At 44.8% G+C, this 24,055-nt stretch overlaps 1 protein-coding gene and 1 long non-coding RNA gene across 2 annotated transcripts in view; both read right to left on the bottom strand.

Annotated features, from left to right (window-relative positions):
• The window catches only part of LOC122925088 (oocyte zinc finger protein XlCOF8.4-like), a 31,704-nt gene extending 18,377 nt beyond the window's left edge, over positions 1-13,327 (bottom strand). Inside the window, exons 1-4 of the mRNA XM_044276605.1 lie at positions 13,275-13,327; positions 13,068-13,191; positions 6,975-7,066; positions 6,718-6,838 (exon numbers count right to left, since the gene is read on the bottom strand). Of these exons, the coding sequence (XP_044132540.1) occupies positions 6,718-6,838; positions 6,975-7,066; positions 13,068-13,191; positions 13,275-13,298 (361 nt within the window). The 5' untranslated portion in view covers positions 13,299-13,327. The remainder of the gene's footprint in view (positions 1-6,717; positions 6,839-6,974; positions 7,067-13,067; positions 13,192-13,274) is intronic.
• Positions 13,328-13,402: 75 nt separating this feature from the next.
• LOC122938063 lies at positions 13,403-14,288 on the bottom strand. Its single transcript, XR_006389970.1, has 3 exons — positions 14,275-14,288; positions 13,769-13,893; positions 13,403-13,454 (listed from the first exon to the last, which is right to left on the bottom strand). It is a non-coding gene; the product is annotated as an uncharacterized LOC122938063 (long non-coding RNA).
• Positions 14,289-24,055: the final 9,767 nt, after the last annotated feature.

The raw sequence follows: 24,055 nt of genomic DNA, 5'->3' as shown, positions 1-24,055 counted from the left end.
TGAATTTTCTCATGTGTAACAAGGTTTGATTTCAGTGTAAAACATTTCCCACATTCTGAACATGAATATGGCTTCACTCCTGTGTGAATTTTCTCATGTGTAACAAGGTGTGATTTCAGTGTAAAACATTTCCCACATTCTGAACATGAATATCGCTTCCCTCCTGTGTGAAGTCTTGACCGCTTTGTGAACGCTTTATCACAGTGAAACATTTTACACCCTTTCTGACCTATACTTGTAACAGTCCATGATTGGTCAGGAGAAGGTCCCTCATTATTAGGGAGATTACTTGATAGATCTGTACTGTGAAGTCCTGGATGTACATTTTCTCCTGAAGAGCACTGCATGATATCTTCATCTTCTGCTTTATAATTTAGTGATAACATGAGGTTTCCCTCTGAATTGTTACTGGGATTTTCTGTTAAAAATAGAAATTTGTATTTTTTTTAATCTACAGAGTAGACAAACTTCTAACATTCCTATTAGGCCTCATGCACACAACCATGGTTTGGGTCCGCATCTGAGCCACATTTTTTGCGGGTCGGATGCGGACCCATTCACTTCAATAGAGCCACAAAAAATACGGACAGTACTCTGTAACATCCACTCCGAGGCCCCACAAAAAACAAAATAGAACATGGCCTGTGGATAAGGATAGGACTTCTCTATTGAGGGCAGAACATTCTGTTCCACAAAATGCGCATCGCACATAAACGGCAGCAGTGTTTTGAGGATTCCCAAAATTGTGGGCCGCAAGAAGGACACAGTTGTGTGCATAAGGCCTTAGGCTGGAAGTGGATCCAGCTGAAATGGGAAGTAAAAGAGACTGCACCAAAAACCAAACGTGTGATTCCAGCCTTAGAAGGGTTTGTATAATTCTCTGATAAAGTTCAGAATTCTGCTGTACACCCGGTCACCACTTTTAATACATATTTAACAAACAAAATTTAGAAAAACCTCTGCCAAACAAGCCTGCCTTCTACCAATACATTTGGCCCTTTAATGCCAAGTGGGCTTCACAATGATATAGCAAGTAATTTTTGATATGTCATAGGGACATATCAAAAGTGTTGATCGGTGGGGTCCCAACTTTGAGACCAGGAATCAATTGCTAGAACGAGGGGTCAGAAGCACTTAGCCGAGCGCTGCCTCCCCCTTTGCTGCAGAGCGCAAGACTGTAGACGGTATCAATAGAAAAGCTGAGACCATCTACAGTTTCTGTGAAGCAGTGCTCGGCTGAGCGCTTCTGACCACACAGCTAGCAATCGGTGCGGGTCTCAGAGCTGGGACCTCCACCAAATCAAGGGAATGTGTCATCAGAAAATGAACTGTTGCTTAAATCATGTCTATGTTAAATGTCTTTTTTAAGAATTTTTGGTGCAATTTTTTAATTTTCCATGTCAATATCTATATTTTAAAAAAATGGTAAAATCCTGCGGTATTCACAATGGCGACTAAGCCTAGTAATAGGCGCCTCTTTTTTCTCTGTACAGATCACTTTACTGCAGTTATCTACTGACGTTTACAGTCAGGATTAGAAGATTAGAATGACATTTATCACTGGAGATGAGCGAATTTCATATTTTGAAATTTGTTCATGCTTCGTTTACTGGTAAAAGGTTAAGAATTGCGTTATGGTCCGTGGTAACGGAATCCATAATGCATTTCACCTTTTACCAGTAAACGAAGCATGAACGAATTTCATAACCTGAAATTCGCTCATCTCTATTTATCACCTTTAGACATCCCTCAAGATACAATTGCAGTACCCAAAAATAGGGTACCTGTTAAATTGTTTCTTGATATCTTCTACTGTTCCTCCATAGTTTTGTATGGATAATTCAGGGTTAACAATCCTGACTCTGCGCTTGTAGGAAGCTGGGAGATGGACTTAGGCCCGCATCTAGTTTATGTTAGTATTTGCTGAGGAAGAGAGGGGAGCTACCTGTGCTACCTGCTTGCAGAAATCAGGCCCCAGTCCCAGAGAATCACCATCTCTGAGATATTTGCATCAAGAACTGATAGGAACACACTGAGCATGCGCAACCTAACAAAGGCTCAGAGCTACAGGTCAGTGCCATGAGGAAACATAGTGGGTTGGAGAGGAAGGAAACTACTTTTATAACTACTGAACGGTAAATATGTGAAATTTACATTATATTAGGCAATTATCGATGATGAATTAGTCTAAAACATAAGTTATATTTATGTTAACTGGAATACCCTTTAAATAAAAAGTTAAAAAAATATATAAAATAAAAACACCAAAATATAATCACACCCTTTGCCAATTTACATACAAAATATATGAACAATAAAAAAATAAACATATTATATATCACCACGCCTGAACTCCGTAAAAAAAAAAAACAGCGATTTGCCATTTTTTGTCACCTTGTCCCTCGAAAAATAGTATAGAACTCTTCTGTTATGGGCCGGACGTTCCATAAAATGTGGAATGCATGCAGCTTTTTCGGCATTTTATTTTTTTCGCGTGGTATCGAATGGTATCGAGTATCACAATACTTTTTTATGGTATCGAAATCGAATCAAAATTTTGGTATCGTGACAACCCTATACAGGACCCTGAAGAAGCCCCTGCCCTTCTGACTGTTATATGTAATATGGCCCATGGTGGCTGCTGTAGCATCTCTCTAGAGGCTGTTAAGAACAGCTCCGGCAGGTTTGTGGCCTCCATAATCATGTTCAAGAAATAAAATTAAATAAAACTTCAATCACAAAAAAACTGATTAGAATAAAAGGACATAGGTCAATATCTGATTTTAACTGACAGAAAAATATTTCGGTCACACATTCCCTTTAACCACCTCCGGACCGCCTAACGCAGATTCGCGTTCCGGAGGTGGCAGCGCTGCGCACAGTCACGCATATACGCGTCATCTCGCGAGACGCGAGATTTCCTGTGAACGCGCGCACACAGGCGCGCGTGTTCACAGGAACGGAAGGTAAGAGAGTGGATCTCCAGCCTGCCAGCCGCGATCGCTCGCTGGCAGGCTGGAGATGTGATTTTTTTTAACCCCTAACAGGTATATTAGACGCTGTTTTGATAACAGCGTCTAATATACCTGCTACCTGGTCCTCTGGTGGTCCCTTTTGTTTGGATCAACCACCAGAGGACACAGGTAGCTGTGTAAAGTAGCACCAAACACCACACTACACCCCCCCTGTCACTTATTAACCCCTTATGAACCCCTGATCACTTCATATACACTCTCTGATCTCCCCCCCCCCCCCCGTCATTGATCTCCCCCCTGTCATTGATCGTCCCCCTGTAAGGTTCCATTCAGACGTCCATATGATTTTTACGGATCCATGGATACATGGATCGGATCCGCAAAACACATACGGACGTCTGAATGGAGCCTTACAGGGGGGTGATCAATGACAAGGGGGTGATCACGCATATAGACTTCCTGATCACCCCCCTGTCATTGATCACCCCCCTGTAAGGCTCCATTCAGACGTCCGTATAATTTTTAAGGATCCACGGATACGGATCTGCAAAACGCATACGGACGTCTGAATGGAACCTTACAGGGGGGTGATCAATGACACGGGGGTGATCACCCATATAGACTCCCTGATCACCCCCTGTAAGGCTCCATTCAGACATTTTTTTTGGCCCAAGTTAGCAGAAATTATTATTTTTATTTATTTTATTTTTTTTCTTATTAAGTCTCATATTCCACTAACTTGTGTCAAAAAATAAAATCTCCCATGAACTCACCATACCCCTCACGGAATCCAAATGCGTAAATTTTTTTTGACATTTATATTCCAGACTTCTTCTCACGCTTTAGGGCCCCTAAAATGTCAGGGCAGTATAAATACCCCACATGTGACCCCATTTCGGAAAGAAGACACCCCAAGGTATTCCGTGAGGGGCATATCGAGTCCATGAAAGATTGAAATTTTTGTCCCAAGTTAGCAGAAAGGGAGACTTTGTGAGAAAATACAAAAAAAAAAATTTCCGCTAACTTGTGACAAAAAAAAAATAAATTCTAGGAACTCGCCATGCCCCTCACGGAATACCTTGGGTTGTCTTCTTTCCAAAATGGGGTCACATGTGGGGTATTTATACTGCCCTGGCATTTTAGGGGCCCGAAAGCGTGAGAAGAAGTCTGGGATCCAAATGTCTAAAAATGCCCTCCTAAAAGGAATTTGGGCCGCTTTGCGCATCTAGGCTGCAAAAAAGTGTCACACATGTGGAATCGCCGTACTCAGGAGAAGTTGGGGAATGTGTTTTGGGGTGTCATTTTACATATACCCATGCTGGGTGAGAGAAATATCTTGGTCAAATGCCAACTTTGTATAATAAAATGGGAAAAGTTGTCTTTTGCCAAGATATTTCTCTCACCCAGCATGGGTATATGTAAAATGACACCCCAAAACACATTCCCCAACTTCTCCTGAGTACGGCGATACCAGATGTGTGACACATTTTTGCAGCCTAGGTGGGCAAAGGGGCACACATTCCAAAGAGCACCTTTAGGATTTCACAGGTCATTTTTTTACACATTTTGATTTCAAACTACTTCTCACACATTTGGGCCCCTAGAATTCCAGGGCAGTATAACTACCCCACAAGTGACCCCATTTTGGAAAGAAGACACTCCAAGGTATTCCATGAGGGGCATGGCGAGTTCCTAGAATTTTTTTTTTTGTCACAAGTTAGCGGAAAATGATGATTTTTTATTTTTTATTTTTTTTTCTAACAGTCTCATATTCCACTAACTTGTGACAAAAAATTTAAAATTCTAGGAACTCGCCATGCCCCTCACGGAATACCTTGGGGTGTCTTCTTTCCAAAATGGGGTCACTTGTGGGGTAGTTATACTGCCCTGGCAATTTAGGGGCCCTAATGTGTGCGAAGTAGTTTGAAATAAAAATCTGTAAAAAATGGCCGGTGAAATCCTAAAGGTGCTCTTTGGAATGTGTGCCCCTTTGCCCAACTAGGCTTCAGAAAAGTGTCACAGATCTGGTATCGCCGTACTCAGGAGAAGTTGGGCAATGTGTTTTGGGGTGTCATTTTACATATACCCATGCTGGGTGAGATAAATATCTTGGTCAAATGCCAACTTTGTATAAAAAAAATGGGAAAAGTTGGTGTAGACAGGGCCGGCGTTAAGGGGAGGGCAAACTGGGCAATTACCCAGGGACAAGATCCTCTAAGGGGCCCCCTGCTTCAGATCACAGTCGGGACTCCAGAGTTCGGGAGTCCCTGCTCTGACTCCATATATGGCTGTGTCCATATATGGAGTCAGTGCTATGAACATTTTTTTATGTTTCTGTTGGGGTTCGAACTCACAACCATCTACATTAAAGGCAAGAAGTATTTTATTTTATATTTTGTAGTAGTCAAGTAATTGTAAAAAATAAATATATAGAACAAAATAAATATGTAATTACTAGAAAAATATATAAAATGATACAAAATGTTAAATATTATCAAATAACACCCGTAATAATCCAGTATTTTTTTGTTGGGAAAGGTGGCAACCCAGCAGCACCCCCGCTCAGGATCTCTATAGGCCCCACACACTGCAGCAAGCCCAGCCTCAGTAAGCCTTATCAGGACTCACTTTGTAAAAAAAATATTTTTTTTCTTAGCCCTGCCATATTCTGACCCTCATAACTTTTTTATAGTTATATCTACGGAGATGAGTGGGGGCAAATTTTTTGCAGGGACAATCTGTAGATTTTGAAAATACAATTTTTGGTTGTGTATGATGATCACTTTTTATTACATTTTCTTGGGCGATAAAGTCATGAAAAATCAGCCGTTTTTTTATTTTTTTTCTGTCCCGCAATTCACCATATGGGCAAATTTTTTTTTTGATTTTAATAGTACAGCGTTTTCGCATGCGGCGATGCCATAATGTTATTTTATTTTGTTGTTTATTTTTGGGAGAGTGGGGTGATTTTACTTTTAATTTTTTTTTATAATTTCACAGTTTTTATTTTTTATTAGGTCCCCAAGTGGACCACAACTTGCAATCAATGGAAATTGCTCCATTATTCTGTATAAAAATCATTGTATCACAGTTCAGTGCTGCCACCTAGTGGCTTGAACTGGGATATAATAGCAATGAGCCTGGAAGCCTAGTACAGGCTGTGGCTCATTTTTAGAACAGGGTGCTTTCCCCGATCTCCTCTGGGGGAAAGTGTACCTGAAGAGAAAGCCCCTGCTTCCGGCCTTTAACACTCTCAGATGCAATGAATGAGGGGAACTCATTGCTGTAAGGGGATGCTGCATATTTTGGGGCCATGAGGGTACAAATCTGTGTGAGGAGCTTTATGGGGTGTAAATCTGTGAGGGAGGGCCAGAAGCGAGAGAATGCAACTGTGTTATTAGTACATTATTACAAGATTTGGAGCCCCACTTTTGATTTTGTCTAAAACCGGCCCTGAGTGTACATGTAGTCCATCATAACCGCACAGGCACAAAAGCTGTGCCCGCATAATCCCCAGTGGGTGTGTGGATGTGACTGACCGTCATGTCCTGCAGGAACAGCCGGGATCAGAGAAGAATCTGATCAGAGATCGCCGTCAGCTGGATAAGGGGAACACTTCATGATGTGATGGGGACATCTCCAATCAGAGAGCAACACACCAGCCGGTGATCAGATTCTCCTCCTGCCCTGAAGGCACCAAGGACAGAATCTGAAGTCACTTTCTTCATTCATGATTCCATACCTGTGGTAACATCCCCTGGAATGTCCTCCTCCACCTCGGTCCGACATGGGGGATCGCCCATCATCCTCTCTTCTTCATCCTCCACTTTAATTTCAGTTGGATTTTTCCCACGATTTGTCATCTGTAACAATTCATTATGATACAGCAGACAGGTGGGAAATCTAACTGAGCCACATAAGAGACACCCACAATCTATGACCCCTCTATGACTGCAGGACCCCCCTATATAGATGTGTATAGGGCTCAGCTCCATCTACCTGAGGGTTCTCCGGGACCTTCTCCTCTGGACAGTCCTGGGAATACAGAGGACGGGGACATCTCTCTTGTGGATTTCTCCTCCTGGATCCATCTGTGGAGACACAAGCACACAGTGACTGAATACATGGCCTCCTGTATATAGGTCAGCTCCTACATTGTGGGGATGAGGATACAATTAGATATGGCAGGGAAGGGGAAAGGGGTCCTTTTAGGAGCACCTTACAGAAGCAAATGACACCCTGCTTATGAAGTAGCTCACAGGGAAAACCTTTATCAGTCAAAGTACATGGAGGAAGTAAAACAACTACTCCCAGTCTCCTCTCCCCAGGCACTGAGGAGTTGGAGAAAGCTCTACATTTATCTCCTCCTCCAAATCTCCTTTCCCTGGGAAGACTATTCCTTTATCCTAAGGAGCCGTTATGGGGAATAAAGAAAAATATCAGATGATATTTACTGGATATTTTCTGTGAGCCCATGATGGCACCATGAGAGAGACTGTCGTCCTGCTGGACAGGAACAGGAACCTGTGAGATCACTTAAACCCCCATTGTCCTCTGTAGGAAGATTAATTCCAAGGACAGTTACTCCCTTCTCAGTATATACACCTATCAACCACAACATTGATACCACTAATTATCTGGAGACTGTAAGAGTAAGTATCTGAGCGACTTTAGGGCTGAAGTGTAATGTGCAGATGACTGGGTCAGATCATCTCCAGAGCGGCCTGTCTTTGGAGTGTTCTAGATATGGGCTGGTTAATACTGTCTACCAAAAGTGTCCCAAGGCAGGACAACCAGTTGACCAGTGACAGGTCTATGTGCAAAAGGCTCATTGATTTGAACCCTGTCCACTACTAAATGTGCCTAAAATGTGACCTGAGCATCAGAAAAGGAGCAACTGAAGAATACAGCCGGTGTCACGTTACATCATGTGGACAGTTGTGTGCGCGTCACATAACCTTTTAAGTACGGAGCCACTTTTCACCTTAAATCCCAGGCCGATTTTTGCAAATTAATTAATGTGGTAAGAACTTTGGAACGCTTTTACTTATCCAAGCCATTCAGAGACAGTTTTCTCATGACACATTGTACTTCATGACCCCATTTTATAAACTCCACCCCTCAAATTATTCAAAACTGATGTTAAAAACGTTGTTAACTCTTGAGGTGTTCCACAAGAATTAACGTATATATTACCCCGATTCTGCAGTTTACTACCACATATGGGGTATTTCTGTAAACTGCTGTCGGGGCACATGGCGTGGTCAGAAGGAAAGGAGCGCCATATGGTTTTTGGGGACAGATTTTGGTAGAATGGTTTTTGGGCACCATTTTGTATTTGAAGAGACCCCCTACAGTGGAAACCCCTAAAAAGTGACCCCATTTTGGAAACTACACACCTCAAAGAATATATTAAAAAGGTGTGTACTGAGCACTTTAGCCCTCTAAGTGTTTTAAGGAATTTGGAAACACTTGGCTGTGAAAATGAAAAGTTTATGAGTGCACGCGTACTGCTGTGTTTTTGCAATCGCTTCTGTGAACTATTGCTGACGAAATGTGCGACTAGGAGAAGCAGAAGCATCAGGACCAGTACATGATGGGAAGGAAACTGCCCCCTTCTGCTAAGGTGGTGGAGCCTTGACTGCAGGAAAAGGGGTGCGGGCCACTGGGTGATGCAGCGGTTGCTGTCAGGCTGTACCACTACATTGGAGCAACAGTTTTCCCAGACTACGTTACGGTGAAGCTGCTTATAATGACGCAGGGGTGTTGTGCCAACATTGGCACCCTGGCCACGCTGCACCTTCTGCCCACTGATTCTACAAATGGTCGCACTGACGTGACGTCCTCGGCAGCTTGATGAAAAATTTACACACACCGAAGAATATGGCATTTTCCCACACATCACTCCGAGCTGACTGCCTCCATGAACCCGTAATTCTTTCGGGACCACCTCCTGAACTGCAGATTGACACAGAGAATTCCACCCCAGGGGCGAATGGATGTGCTTATATTTGCAACAAATACACTCAAAAATGGCTGTTTCACAATGTAATTTCACTGCAGAATGGTGAGTGGACGCAATAAGATTTGCAATTAATACACCCAAAACTGTCTGCATCATACCGCACTTTCCTTACAGAAGCAAGGGTGAATGGAAATAGTTAATTTTTCACCTAAATACACCCCAAAACTGGTTGTATCAGAATGTACTTGCCGTTCAGGATCTCACACGTCCTCTATCAGAGGACCATTGGTTGAAAGAATTTCCACTCCTACAACAGTTAGACGAAGGGGTGTTCATTTACTATTTATTAATTACATTTTTTATTTTTTTTTGGGTAACTATATTCCACACAACGGTTTGTATTAGACTGTACGCCCTTCCCAGAAGCAGGGATGTACTACCGATTGATGCACCGGATTCCGTGTAAAAGAAATTGGACTGCATCACACTGCCCATTGCCACCACCTCCTGAACTGCAGATTGACGCAGAGAACTCCACCCCAAGGGCGAATACATGTACTTACCAGTTACAATAAAAAGTATGTTAACCCTTTGGAATGATATGGATTTCTGCACAAATTGGTCATAAATTTGCCGGAAGAATCCTGATCAGTTTTATCCGAATGCATTCTGAATGGAGAGAAATCCGTTCAGGATGCATCGGGATGTCTTCAGTTCCGGACCGGAACGCTTTTTGGCCGGAGAAAATACCGCAGCATGCTGCGCTTTTTGCTCCGGCCAAAAATCCTGAACACTTGCCGCAAGGCCGGATCCGGAATTAATGCCCATTGAAAGGCATTGATCCGGATCCGGACTTAAGCTAAACGTCGTTTCGGCGCATTGCCGGATCAGACGTTTAGCTTTTTCTGAATGGTTACCATGGCTGCCGGGACGCTAAAGTCCTGGCAGCCATGGTAAAGTGTAGCGGGGAGCGGGGAGCAGCATACTTACCATCCGTGCGGCTCCCGGGGCGCTCCAGCGTGACGTCAGGGCGCCTCACGCACATGGATCATGTGATCGCATGGCACGTCATCCATGCGCATGGGGCGCTCTGACGTCATTCTGGAGCGCCCCGGGAGCCGCACGGACTGTAAGTATACCGCTCCCCCGCTCCTACTATGGCAACCAGGACTTTAATAGCGTCCTGGCTGCCATAGTAACACTGAACGCATTTTGAAGACGGATCCGTCTTCAAATGCTTTCAGTTCACTTGCGTTTTTCCGGATCCGGCGTGTAATTCCGGCAAGTGGAGTACACGCCGGATCCGGACACCGCAAGTGTGAAAGAGGCCTTAGTCACAACAATAGACAATCACAGTCTGCTTAAACTAATAACACACAAAGAGTTAAATGTTACCATGTTTTTATTGAACACACCATGTAAACATTCACAGTGCAGGTGGAGAAAGTATGTGAACCCTTGGATTTAATAACTGGTTGAGCCTCCTTTGGGACCAATAACTTCAACCAAACGTTTCCTGTAGTTGCAGATCAGACGGGCACAACGGTCAGGAGTAATTCTTGACCATTCCTCTTTACAGAACTGTTTCAGTTCAGCAATATTCCTGGGATGTCTGGTGTGAAACGCTTTCTTGAGGTCCTGCCACAGCATCTCAATCGGGCTGAGGTCAGGACTCTGACTGGGCCACTCCAGAAGGCGTGTTTTCTTCTGTTTAAGCCATTCTGTTGTTGATTTACTTCTATGCTTTGGGTCGTTGTCCTGTTGTAACACCCATCTTCTGTAGAGCTTCAGCTGGTGGACAGATGGCCTTAAGTTCTCCTGCAAAATGACTTGATAAACTTGAGAATTAATTTTTCCTTTGATGATAGCAATCCGTCCAGGCCCTGACACAGCAAAGCAGCCCCAAACCATGATGCCCCCACCACCATACTTCACAGTTGGGATGAGGTTTTGATGTTGGGGTGCTGTGCCTTTTTTTCTCCACACATAGTGTTGTGTGTTTCTTCCAAACAACTCAACTTTGGTGTCATCTGTCCACAGAATATTTTGCCAGTACTGCTGTGGAACATCCAGGTGCTCTTGTGCAAACTGTAAATGTGCAGCAATGTTTTTTTTGGACAGCAGTGGCTTCCTCTGTGGTATCCTCCCATGAAATCCATTCTTGTTTAGTGTTTTACGTATCGTAGATTCGCTAACAGGGATGTTAGCATATGCCAGAGACTTTTGTAAGTCTTTAGCTGACACTTTAGGATTCTTCTTCACCTCATTGAGCAGTCTGCACTGTGCTCTTGCAGTCATCTTTACAGGACGGCCACTCCTAGGGAGAGTAGCAGCAGTGCTGAACTTTCTCCATTTATAGACAATTTGTCTTACCGTGGACTGATGAACAGCAAGGCTTTTGGAGATACTTTTATAACCCTTTCCAGCTTTATGCAAGTCAACAATTCTTAATCGTAGGTCTTCTGAGAGCTCTTTTGTGTGAGGCATCATTCACATCAGGCAATTCTTCTTGTGAAAAGCAAACCCAGAACTGGTGTGTGTTTTTTATAGGGCAGGGCAGCTGTAACCAACACCTCCAATCTCATCTCATTGATTGGACTCCAGTTGGCTGACACCTCACTCCAATTAACTATTGGAGATGTCATTAGTCTAGGGGTTCACATACTTTTCCACCTGCACTGTGAATGTTTACATGGTGTGTTCAATAAAAACATGGTAACAGTTAACTCTTTGTGTGTTATTAGTTTAAGCAGACTGTGATTGTCTATTGTTGTGACTTAGATGAAGATCAGATCACATTTTTTGACCAATTTGTGCAGAAATCCAAATCATTCCAAAGGGTTCACATACTTTTTCTTGAAACTGTATATTTCCTATTAATACATCCCAAAACTGGTTGTATCACACAGCACTTTCACCCCAATAACAAGCAAGGATTGCTGGAGTTACTGATGTATCATATAGTGCAAACAGCCTAAAAGCAGTAGTATTAGAGCAATGTGGATCCCCAATTAGTGCAGCAAGGTGTAATAGTAATCGCTCCTATTACCCAGGCTTTACACTCCCCTGTTGGCCCCTGCTCTCTCCCTATAGTGCGGGTAATGCCTCCCTATCCCTTCCCTGCACTATGAATGATCTTTCCCTGAACTGTGCAATCGTTTTTCTTTTTCAGAATAAAGTCTTTCCTAAACCCTGTCCCAGCGCCCGTCACATCTCTCCCTGCACGAAGTACACTGGAAGATGGCGGAAACCAAGATGGCTGAGGCTATTTATAGGGCTGTGACATCACAGAGGCTGGCTGCATGCATGGCATTGTGGGCGATCCCTCGTTCCCAGAGTTCTCAGTTCCCTTTTCTAACATGTGCAGCAGCCATTTTAGGAAAAACTACGATTTGTTACCACGAAGCGCGAGGAAATTCGACTTCGGTACAAATTGAATTTTTACGGAAATTCATTTCAATTTCCACTTTGTCAACTTTGATTCGCTCTTCTCTACTTGTGATATGAGAGGCTGGTGCTCCTCCATTACATGTCACTGCACACACGTGTATACATTGCACATGACGGCTCTTACCCTGTGATATAAGAGGCTGGTGCTCCTCCATTACATGTCACTGCACACACGTGTATACACTGCACATGACGGCTCTTACCTTGTGATATAAGAGGCTGGTGCTCCTCCATTACATGTCACTGCACACACGTGTATACACTGCACATGACGGCTCTTACCTTGTGATATAAGAGGCTGGTTATCCTCCATTACATGTCACTGCACACACGTGTATACACTGCACATGGCGGCTCTTACCTTGTGATATAAGAGACTGGTGCTCCTCCATTACATGTCACTGCACACACGTGTATACACTGCACATGACGGCTCTTACCTTGTGATATAAGAGGCTGGTGATCCTCCATTACATGTCACTGCACACACGTGTATACACTGCACATGACGGCTCTTACCTTGTGATATAAGAGGCTGGTGCTCCTCCATTACATGTCACTGCACACACGTGTATACACTGCACATGACGGCTCTTACCTTGTGATATAAGAGGCTGGTGGTCCTCCATTACATGTCACTGCACACACGTGTATACACTGCACATGACGGCTCTTACCTTGTGATATAAGAGGCTGGTGCTCCACCATCATGGCCTCCTCGTACAGATCCTGGTGGCCTTCTATATACTCCCACTCCTCCATGGAGAAATAGACAGTGACATCCTGACACCTTATAGGAACCTGACAACACAATGACACCGTCATCACCCAGACCCCTCCAGTGCTGTTACTGGAGAATTTCCCAGCATTCCCAGCAGTGTCACCTCTCCAGTCAGCAGCTCCATCATCTTGTGGGTGAGCTCTAGGATCTTCTGCTCATGTATCAAGGGGTGAGGGGGAGGCTCTGTGATGGGGTGAGGGGTCCTGCTCTGCCCTCCTGACTCCTGGAGGTGGATGATGGGAGTCACACAGTCCCCCGATGTCTTCTTCACTATTGTGTACTCCTGTGGATGGAGAGAGACACTTAGGGAATAAACCCTTCAGGGGCCATGTGCTCTCCTCCGGCCCTTTCCTCCTGGTACAAAGTGCCTACTTACCTTCTCATGGCTCCTACAACATGACTATTGGTCACTGGTCACATGACACATCACTCACCATACTGGGGGCTGATCTTCAGGTTCTCCATCACTTGGAAGGTCTGGAGGCCGTTCTCCAGGACCCTGGACTCTTCCCATCACTTCCTGTGATGGATTCTCCTTCCCGATGTCTGACTTGTTACAGAATACAATAAAGAGGAGAGAAATCTAGAAAAGTTTACCTCTCCGCTCAGCAGGGAGATGATCTCCAAGGTGAGGTCTAATATTCTTCTGCTGATCTCCTTCCTGTCCATCCTTGGTGGCTCATTCAGGAGAAGGCTCGTATTGATGGTTTTCTTCATGATGCCTCTAAAAACAGAAATAAAGGTTAATCAGTGAGTCCCATGTCCCCTGTAATGAGGCCGAGAAAAAGTACAACTCATCCCGCAAAACTCAGACCCTCATAAAGCTGCACTGACGGGAAAACCCTGAGCTCCGTGTGTATCTAAGCTCATGGCAGTGCAGTGTGTATCTAAGCTCCTGGCGGTAAAAACCTAATTCACACAGAGCAGATGATTCTCTCATCCACTACAGAATGATGACAACCCCCACTATCCACACTACTACTCCCCCCCCATCATACTAAGCTGAGGAGCGGAGAAGGATTCCTTGTGTGTAATGGAGGAGAATCTCCAGAGGTGACATGTCTGAGCTCTCCACCACACTGTCTCCTCACAGCTCATCTTACCTGCAGGCTGGAGGAATGGCTGATACCAGAGAGAACAAGAGCCCTGACTACCGACCAGGACCTGCCCAGTATCTGCTGCACTGCCAGAGCTGAAGGACCTGGGGTGATGTCACCGTCATGTGATCAGTGCAGGGGGCGGAGCTTAGCAGTGAAGAGAAGTTTGGAAGGACCTGGGATGATGTCACCGTCATGTGATCAGTGCAGGGGCGGGGCTTAGCACTGGATTGGATAAGAGGTGGTAAAGGGCCTGGGATAATGATCATGTGACACGAGGGGCGGAGCTCAGTACTGTATGATGACCATGTGACATGAGGGGCGGAGCTCAGTACTGTATGATGACCATGTGACATGAGGAGCGGAGCTCAGTACTGTATGATGACCATGTGACATGAGGGGCGGAGCTCAGTACTGTATAATGACCATGTGACATGAGGGGCGGAGCTCCTGGGCTCTGTGTGGAGCAGTGAGGATCTCTAGTGACTATTTCCATGACTTCAGGAGGATCTTCTCGGCGTCTCCTGTAGGGGGCAGACCTCGCAGTGTGAGCTCCTCAGTGATGGGATGGATGGGCCTCTCATAGACATGTCTCCCATTTGCAGCGCTCCTTCAGTCACTGGTCACAGTCAGAGATCAGGAGTCGCTCTCTGACTACATTGTCCTTCCTGTGCAGGTTCCGCCCCCGGAAAGTTCTGTATTTAGTACAATGTGTGTCTGTTGTGTCAGATCCGGAGGAGAAGGATCGGATTGTGCGCTCCTTCTGGTTTCTTCATATCTTCTAGAAGGAGACGAGACGTCCTGTGTAGTGATGGACAAACATTGGCCGGGACGATTCGCGAACGCGCGTTCGCATCACACTTGTTGACTTTAATGGTAGGCGAACCTGAAAAACCTTCAGCTCATATTTGCAGGCAGCAAACACTTACTAGAAGTGCACAAATAGTCCCACAACATGGACAGTGACCAGGGGGGGATCATTGGCAAAAATTACCACAAAAAATATGTATTTTATTCGGGGCCAATATTAAAGGGGAACTCTCAATAATGTGCCCTCCCGGAGCCTAGAACATTTTTTATTTCCTATCGGTTTGATGTATACAAATGTGCAGCACTCCACGTTTTTGTATCCTGCAGAGTCCATAAAAAAATACATACTGTACATTAACGTAAAAAAAATTTCTACTATGGAACTGTATGGTGAACGGACGCCACTGTTCGGCATCAGTCTGAGGCATCTGTTAACGCAGACATTTTTGGTATGCATTAATTGGATGGCAAAAATAGGATGTGAACCCAGCCCTAGTATTTGGCGGAAACCGGTATATAGCACCCCTCAATCAGGATTTTGTGGAACCAGGTATATCGCAGCCCTCAAGCAGTTTATTTGGGGAAACAGGTATATCACACCCATTGCAATTAGTTATTCCAATAGCGTTTGTCCCTCTGTATAGCTGCGGTATCGCAGCAGAACCGCACACAACTGCTGCACAATACAAATGCACTATAATATAAAGTCTATGTTAGAAAGTATATTATAATTATATCTCACCCCTCTGTGTATCACACATATTGACAGCACACCTATACCAGTCCTTAAAGGGACTTTTGTGGCCCTATTAGCTAGCGTTTGGTGTCCCTAACAGTCTGTCCCTGCTCCACACAGCGACCTCTCCCTACACTGGCAAAACACTGAATGTAAAATGGCGGCCAGATCAGGTTTATTTATAGGGTAGGGGATGTGTCCATGTGCTGAAACGTCTCAATTGGCTGTCCTGTCCCACCTGATGGGTGAAAGTTCGGCGCTATGCAAAACAATATGGCGCGTGCAATTATCTCCATATGTTCAGGGAATCGCAAACGAGCAAAGTTCACTTCGAAACAACCGCCGGACAAACCGCAAAGCCATCTCTAGTCCTGTGCACAGCGGTGACTTGTGCTCCACACATCGGCCTTTGTAGTGAAATGTGCCGCAGTGATGCCGCGTCCGGTCATATTCGGGGCAGTTTTATAGAAACCCCCTGCGCCTGCTCGCAGCACAAGAAGCCGACCAGGAGTTGGTAGAAGTCTGAGAAACGTGTGTCCCCCGCACCAGAGCTCCCAGTATGAGCTGCTGGGGTCAGTCTGGGGCGAGGTTACCAGTTCTACAATTAGACAGGATCAGGAAATCTGCTGCTATGTGGCCTCTGAAACACTGCAGATTAGAGGAGAACGCCGGTCACTGTAATGCGGTTCATCAGTATTTCATTGTGCCCATAGTTAAGACAACAGGAATCTGCTCATACAGGGCCTAATGTTCCCCCCCCCCCCCCCCCATCCCCCCTTAGCTGTTTTGTTGCTTTACACCCTGGAATTAAAAGGGATTTTAATATAGATTTTCTGTAATGAACCTGACAACATAATCCAGATTATTACAACAGAAAAAATACCTTGTTTAAAAGAAATATCGGAAAGATGTGAATTAGAGATAAGTGCGCCTTTTCACATTCGGTTAGTTTCAGGTTCACCAAATTTTTCAAAAAGTTCAGTTCGGACCCAATTTGGTTCTTCCCAAACCAAAGTTGCACCAATTGCCTTGAAATTTGGTATCCGAGGGGTGTCCAATAAGTGATCTACCCCAGCATGTTCTGTCAGTGTCAGAGAGCTGAGCTTGTCTGTGCAGGTTGAGTCTGGACACGCAGCGCACACAGGAGCAGCTCAGTCTGATGGAAGCACTGGAAGTGGCAGGATAGCACTGTGTTTGTGGATTCCTGTGTCTGCATCTCTGTGGCTCATGTCTCTGGTGCCGTGCAGGCTGGCTGCATGCGCTTTGTCTACTGGCTGTGGGTTCCCCATGCATGCTGGTTCTGGGATGCGTGCTGGCTGCGGCCTTGTGTGCGAACATGGCCTTAGTATGGATGTTTTTTTGTTGTGTTCACTTCCCTGTTCATGTAGGCCCCCCTCCCTGTTTGTTTCTTATGGGGTTAACTTCCCCTGGTCCGTTACTGTGGCTTATCAGGTGCCCTAGTTATCCAGCTTTATCTACCTGTGAGCTGTGGGGCTTGAGGTCAGTCTATCTTCTGTCCTGTGCCTTACTGGGTGTAGCCCCTCGCTGCTGGCCCAGTTTTTTTTTGCCTTCTGCCCTTTTGTGTGGTGTCGCCTGGTAATGAATTGTTGTTACCTGGTCTATGATGTTGTTCTCTGTAGGTAGGGACCAAGTGTCCCGCAGGGCTTTTTTTCTGGCGGAATGCACCGGAACGGCGTTCCGCCACCTTTTGACATTGCAGCCTGCCATGCTCCAGCATCGCAGGCTGCGATGTATCAGTGGGGAGGGACTGGGAGGAGGAGCTGCGGGCCGGTGCGTTTACTGTGCTCCGGCCCCTCGCTGTCATTGGACCTATAAAACAATGCTGCATGCTCCTGTCACCTGATTGGTTGCTCTCCCCGTCCAGTGTTCCGGTTCTTCCATTTCTCATCGCTGATTGGTCACCTCGTCTGACTACGCCGCTCCATAGGGCAGACCACGTCCTGCCTCTTAACGGTATGGCCGATCGGCGGGCGGAGCTCACCCGGCCTTGTGTCAAGATGTTTTCTTCTCTAAAGAAATGGAACGCGGTGGCGATGTGGAGCTGGGACGTGGAGTGCGACACGTGCAGGGTGCAGGTTATGGGTGAGAACGAGAGAAGTGGGGGGCTGTGTCCGGCCCTGCAGGGGGGCGTAGTGTCGGGGATACTTGTGTCCTGTGATGCGACATGTGTGCGCCAGTCTGTGTACGGGGGCAGCACAATGTCTGTACCGTGTGACCCTCACTGCTGGGCATGGGGTGGCACATGTCACCTTGTTGGCTGGACCTTGTTGGCACCCCTTAACAGTGCCATCCACAGACCCCCCCACCCCATAACAGTGCCATCCACAGACCCCCCCACCCCTTAACAGTGCCATCCACAGACCCCCCCACCCCATAACAGTGCCATCCACAGACCCCCCCACCCCATAACAGTGCCATACACAGACCCCCCACCCCTTAACAGTGCCATCCACAGACCCCCCCACCCCTTAACAGTGTCATCCACAGACCCCCCATTGCCACTCAAGTACAGTTATAAAATGTGTAATTCAAATAATAATGATTCAAGGAGTGGGGGTCTGTAGATGGCACTGTTATGGGGTGGGGGGGGGGGGTCTGTGGATGGCACTGTTATGGGGTGGGGGGTCTGTGGATGGCACTGTTATAGGATGGGGGGGTCTGTGGATGGCACTGTTATAGGATGGGGGATCTGTAAGTGCCATCCACAGACCCCCCATTGCCGCTCCAGTACAGTTATAAAATGTGTAATTCAAATAATAATGATTCAAGGGGTGGGGGTCTGTAGATGGCACTGTTATGGGGTGGGGGGGTCTGTGGATGGCACTGTTATGGGGTGGGGGGTCTGTGGATGGCACTGTTAAAGGGGGGGTCTGTGGATGGCACTGTTATAGGATGGGGGGGGGTCTGTGGATGGCACTGTTATAGGATGGGGGATCTGTAAGTGCCATCCACAGATCCCCCATAACAGTGCCATCCCCAGATCCTCCACCCCATAACAGTGCCATCCCCAGATCCCCCATTAACAGTGCCATCCCCAGATCCCCCATTAACAGTGCCATCCCCAGATCCCCCATTAACAGTGCCACCCCCATCTGGGGGGTTTCTTTGCTGGCCTGGACTTTTATAGCCCCCCAAATTTTACCTGCATCCCTGTTCTCTAAAGGGGTGGTTTTAGGGGGCGGCCCTATGGGTGGGTAGGGGCGTGGCCAGGGGAGCGGGGGTGAGTTCCACCACCTTTTCTCTGGAAAAAAAAAAGCCCTGACCGGGACCTTCCTGGAGGTGCAAACAGTGAGTCCTCGGCCCAGTTCATCCCCACCACCAGGGTCTTTGTGAAGAACGGGGCTCACTTTTGGATTGGGGATAGATTTTTTAAAATAATAGAAAGAATGATTAGGGATTTACTCTGGGGGCGAAAACGCGTAAAGCTTAAACTAGAGCATTGGTATAATCCCTTGGAGAGAGGAGGAGTTAATCTCCCCTGCTTCAGGGGTTACTTTTTAGCCGCACAATTCTGCTTTCTTCGTGAGTGGACTGATAGCCCACTCTGTAAGTATTTCGTTAATGGATCTCCTTATGACAACTTTTTTACACTATTGGAGTCTGGTCAATTGACCAACTCCGATAGAGAGTTTAAATCGGCCAGGAACCTCTTTATGAAGTCATGGTATTCGATCAGACTCTGGTATAATAAGCACTTTCAAAATTTAGCTGAATTTAATAGAGATGTATATTGGCAAAAAGGTAATATTTTGTATTTGACACAGGTAATAGGGAATGGGGATATAGTTTCATTCACGGTATTATCACAAAGACAAAATGTACGCAAACTATCATGGTTCCGGTACCTACAGCTAAGGTCGGCACTATGAATTATTAAAGAAAAACATGGGCTTGAAATTCACGCTTTTACACAATTTAATGAATTGGTAGAGAATGTGGGGCAAAGGATGAAGATTTCTCAATTGTATAAAAGTTTACTTATAGCACGATTCGGTGATATTTTATCTCCTGGTCAGAGGGCTTGGCAAAATGATTCCTTAATGACTCACGTGGAGGATCAAGAGAGGGTATCTCAGGATCTTAAAGTGGTTTCACATAATTTTAATCACGTTTTGGTGCAGTTCAATATTCTACATAGATTGTATATTACTCCGCAATGGCTTAGGAGATGTGGTATTAGGAGTCATGCCAATTGCCCTAGGTGTGAGGCTCCGGACGCGGACTATTTGCATATGTTTTGATCATGCCCAAAGTTGAAACAATATTGGTGGTCTGTTCATGACTATATCCAGAGTAAATTGAACGTGCGGATTCCTTTTATGGGGGATGTTTGGGTATTGGGGGATCTTGCCAGGGTGGTTTGTTATCAATATAAAAAAAATCTTCTGATTAAGATAATGTTCCTGGCAAGACTCCTAATAGCGCGCTCTTGGTTTGCGTGACCGGCTCCAAGTATTAATACATGGTTAAAATTGGTAGATACCAATAAGAGATACGAACATATCCTGTATAAACAAAGAGATATTGAATTAAAATGGAGTAAAATTTGGAGAGATTGGAATAGATAGATTTTCCTTCGCTCTCCATCCTTCTACATCTTTCCTCGGTCGGGTTACGGAGGACTGGTGCTGAAGGAGGACACATCTGGGGCTGGGATGGGGAGGGGTCTGGGTTGGGTTATATGGGGCTGGAAAATAAGGATCATATATATATATATATGTTTAAAAAATAATTTTGTCGGTTATTATTGGAAATTTAATAAAGAAAGTTAAAGAACGGGGTTCACTGGCTCTCCGCTCTCTGGGTTTTGCCTCTGGTCTACCTGTGCACCTGGTTCTGTGGTAGTGCTACCACTATTGCCTAACCTGCTGACTGTCATGTGCTTTTATTACACTTGTAATAAAGTTCTCTGTGGGTCCTTGGTCTGTTTTTGCCTGTGTCCTGTTTGCATGCCGCCCCGGAGCTCTGCCTTGGGCCTCCGGCACGTTACACTATCGAAGCATCTTCACATGAAATTTGCTGTAAAGTGGAGGCCATGATTTTGGAAGATCATCGGGTTAAAGCCGGTGTTATAGCTTACAAATTAGGCATTTCAGTTGGCACAGTTTCCAGTATCATTCATGATGTTTTGATCATGTCAAAGGTCAGTTCCCGGTGGGTGCCACAAATGCTAATGCAAAAAATGTTGAGCAAAAAACTTGTCAGCAATTTAACCAAGATAATTTAGACATGCTTACAGAAAATCCAGGAGACTTCTATTCACAAAATATTATGGGTGATGAAACACCACCATGATCCAGAGCCCAAACAAGAGTCCATGCAATGGAAGCACAGGGGTCACCAATTCCAAAGAATGTTTGTGTGCAGCAGTCAGCTGGAAATATCATGGCAACAGTTTTTTTGGATACGTTTTATTACTAGAATTCTGGCCACACAAGACAACAATTTCTGGAGACACCTATGCTTCAACAATGAAGGCCTTACACAGTGGGAAGTTGTCAGCAGGTGTGTTACTGCTTCACAGAAATCTGCCAGCTCACAAGTACGTTTACAGTCAGGATTAGAATTACATTTATAACTTTTTTTTTTTTTTGGAGGCCATTAAAAAAAAATATTCAAAATGGGGTGAAATTGCAAAAAAAAAAAAAAGCTATTCCACTACAGTTTTACGTGTTTTAAAATTTTGATGTGCGATTGATGTGGGGGGAAAAAAATTAGTTTTTTTTGTTACCATATTTTGACCCCTATAACTTTTTTGTAATTATGTGTACGGAGCTGTATTGGAGCTCATTTTTTGCGGGGCAACCTGGACTTTTCATTGATACCATTATGGGTTGTGTATGACTTTTTGATCACTTTTTATTTATTTTTTTGTAGAAAATACAGCGACCGCAAATGGCGAATCGGCCATTTGGACGCATTTTTCTGTTTTGCTGTTTGCCGTATAGGGAATATAGTTTTATAGTTTTATACTATAGGCGCTTTCGCACATCACAACACCCATGATGTGTATTTTTTTTTATTTATTTCATTTTTTTATTTTGGGAAAAGGGGGGCAATTAGAATTTTTATGTATTTTATTTTTTTACACTTTTATATAGTTCCCTGAGGGAACTATAACATGCAATCATTAGATTGCTGTTCTCATAGACTCCAATGCACTAGCACTCGAAAGGGCAAAAGGCAGGGACATAACCCCATGCACCGATACTCTACCTCTAGGATGTGAATATATTAATTTGATCAAGTTTATAAAGCGATCCCCAAAGAACCCCCCATAAATAATCCCATTCTATACAATTGAACACTTTAGTTGCAGCCAGAGACAATATACCTTTTTTTACTATCTTTTTGTTTATTTCCCTCTATATTAGTGAACACCTTCCTAATATTAGAATTGATCAATCTCCCAGTAATAAAACCTGTTTGATCTTCACTTACTATAGTTTTGATTATGTTTCATAAAACCTCCACAAATAGTTTTATATCAGTATTCAACAATGAGATGAAGGCCTGTATGATTCTGTTTTTAATAAATCCTTACCATCTTTGGGAATCAAGACAATAATGGCTTCATCCATTGAGTCTGGCAACTTTTCTGCCCCATGGCCTTACAAAGGCTTTTCCTTAATTTTGGTAAGAGTATTTGGGCTCCTTACATATCTCAAATGGTAATCCATCCCCTCCTGGCGCTTTCCTATCCCTAACAGATCTCTAAGCCCTTACTACGGTGCCTTGCAAAAGTATTAACCCCTCTTGACTTTTTTCGTGTTTTGGTGCCTCACAACATGGAATGAACATGGATTGTTTGAGGATTTGAATAATTTAATATATAGAACATGCCCACAACTTTAAAGATGTGTTTTTTTTTTTATTGTGAAGAAAACAACAAATAGGACCAGAGATTTTCTATTGGATTTAGATCTGGGCTTTGACTAGGCCATTCCAACACATTTACATGTTTCCCCTTAAAGGGCTTCTGTCACCCCGCTAAAGTCATATATTTTTTTTTGGCTACTTAAATTCCTTATACTGCGATATATCAATATATAATGCTCTTACTCATTTTCCTTCAGCAGTTTCTTCAAAAAACTGACTTTTATAATATGTAAATGACCTCTCTACCAGCAAGTAGGGCAGCTACTTGCTGGTAGCAGCCGCATCCTCCTTTCATAAAGACGCCCCCTCCTCATGTTGATTGACAGGGCCAGCGAACGCGCTCGTCTTCTGGCTGGCTCTGCCTGCGCCGTACCTGTCTTCAGTTGGCGGAGGGGCACTGAGAGGAGGACGATCACTCGGCCGCTCCTTCCTCATTGCGCCTGTGCCGGGTGTAGATGTGACATCATCGGCACAGGCGCATTGAGGATGGAGCGGACAAGCGAGCGTCCGCCTCTCAGTGCGCCTGCGCCGACTGAAGACAGGAAGTGTTGCTTTAGCAGTGTGTTTGGGGTCATTGTCCTGCCTCAAATCACGCACAGACTGGTACAGGTTTTGCTCAAGAATATCCCTGTATTTAGCACCATCCATCTTTCCCTCAACTCTGACCAGTTTCCCAGTCCCATCCATGTTTCACTGTGGGGATGGTGTTCTTTGGGTGATGTGATGTGTTGGGTTTGCGCCAGACATAGCTTTTTCTTTGATGTCCGAAAAGTTACATTTTAGGCTCCTCAGACCAGAGCACCTTCCTCCATACATTTTGGGAGTCTCCCACATGCCTTTTCGCAAACTCACAACGTGCCTTTTTTTTTTTTTTTTTGCTGAAAGTAAGGGCTTTCTTCTGGCCACTCTGCCATAAAGCCCAACTCTATGGGGCGTACTTATTGTCGTCCTATGTACAGATACTCAAGTCTCTGCTGTGGAACTCTGCAGCTCCTCCAGGGTTACCTTAGGTCTCTGTGCTGCCTCTCTGATTAATGCCCTTCTTGCCCGGTCCGTGAGTTTTGATGGCCGGCCATCTCTTGGCAGGTTTGCTGTTGTGAATTGTTCTTTCAATTTGGTTATGATAGATTTGATGGTGCTCCTGGGGATCATCAAAGATTTTTTTATTTTTTTGATAACCTAACCCTGACTTGTACTTCTCAACAACAATGTCCCTTACTTATTTGGAGAGTTCCTTGGTCTTCATGGCAGTGTTTGGTTAGTGATGCCTCTTGCTTAGGTGTTGCAGCCTCTGGGGCTTTTCAAAAAAGGTGTGTATATGTAATGACAGATCATGTGACA

This window comes from Bufo gargarizans, chromosome 1 (assembly GCF_014858855.1).
Source record: "Bufo gargarizans isolate SCDJY-AF-19 chromosome 1, ASM1485885v1, whole genome shotgun sequence".
Classification (NCBI taxonomy): Eukaryota; Metazoa; Chordata; class Amphibia; order Anura; family Bufonidae; genus Bufo; species Bufo gargarizans.
This window is presented reverse-complemented; position numbering and strand designations above follow the sequence as displayed.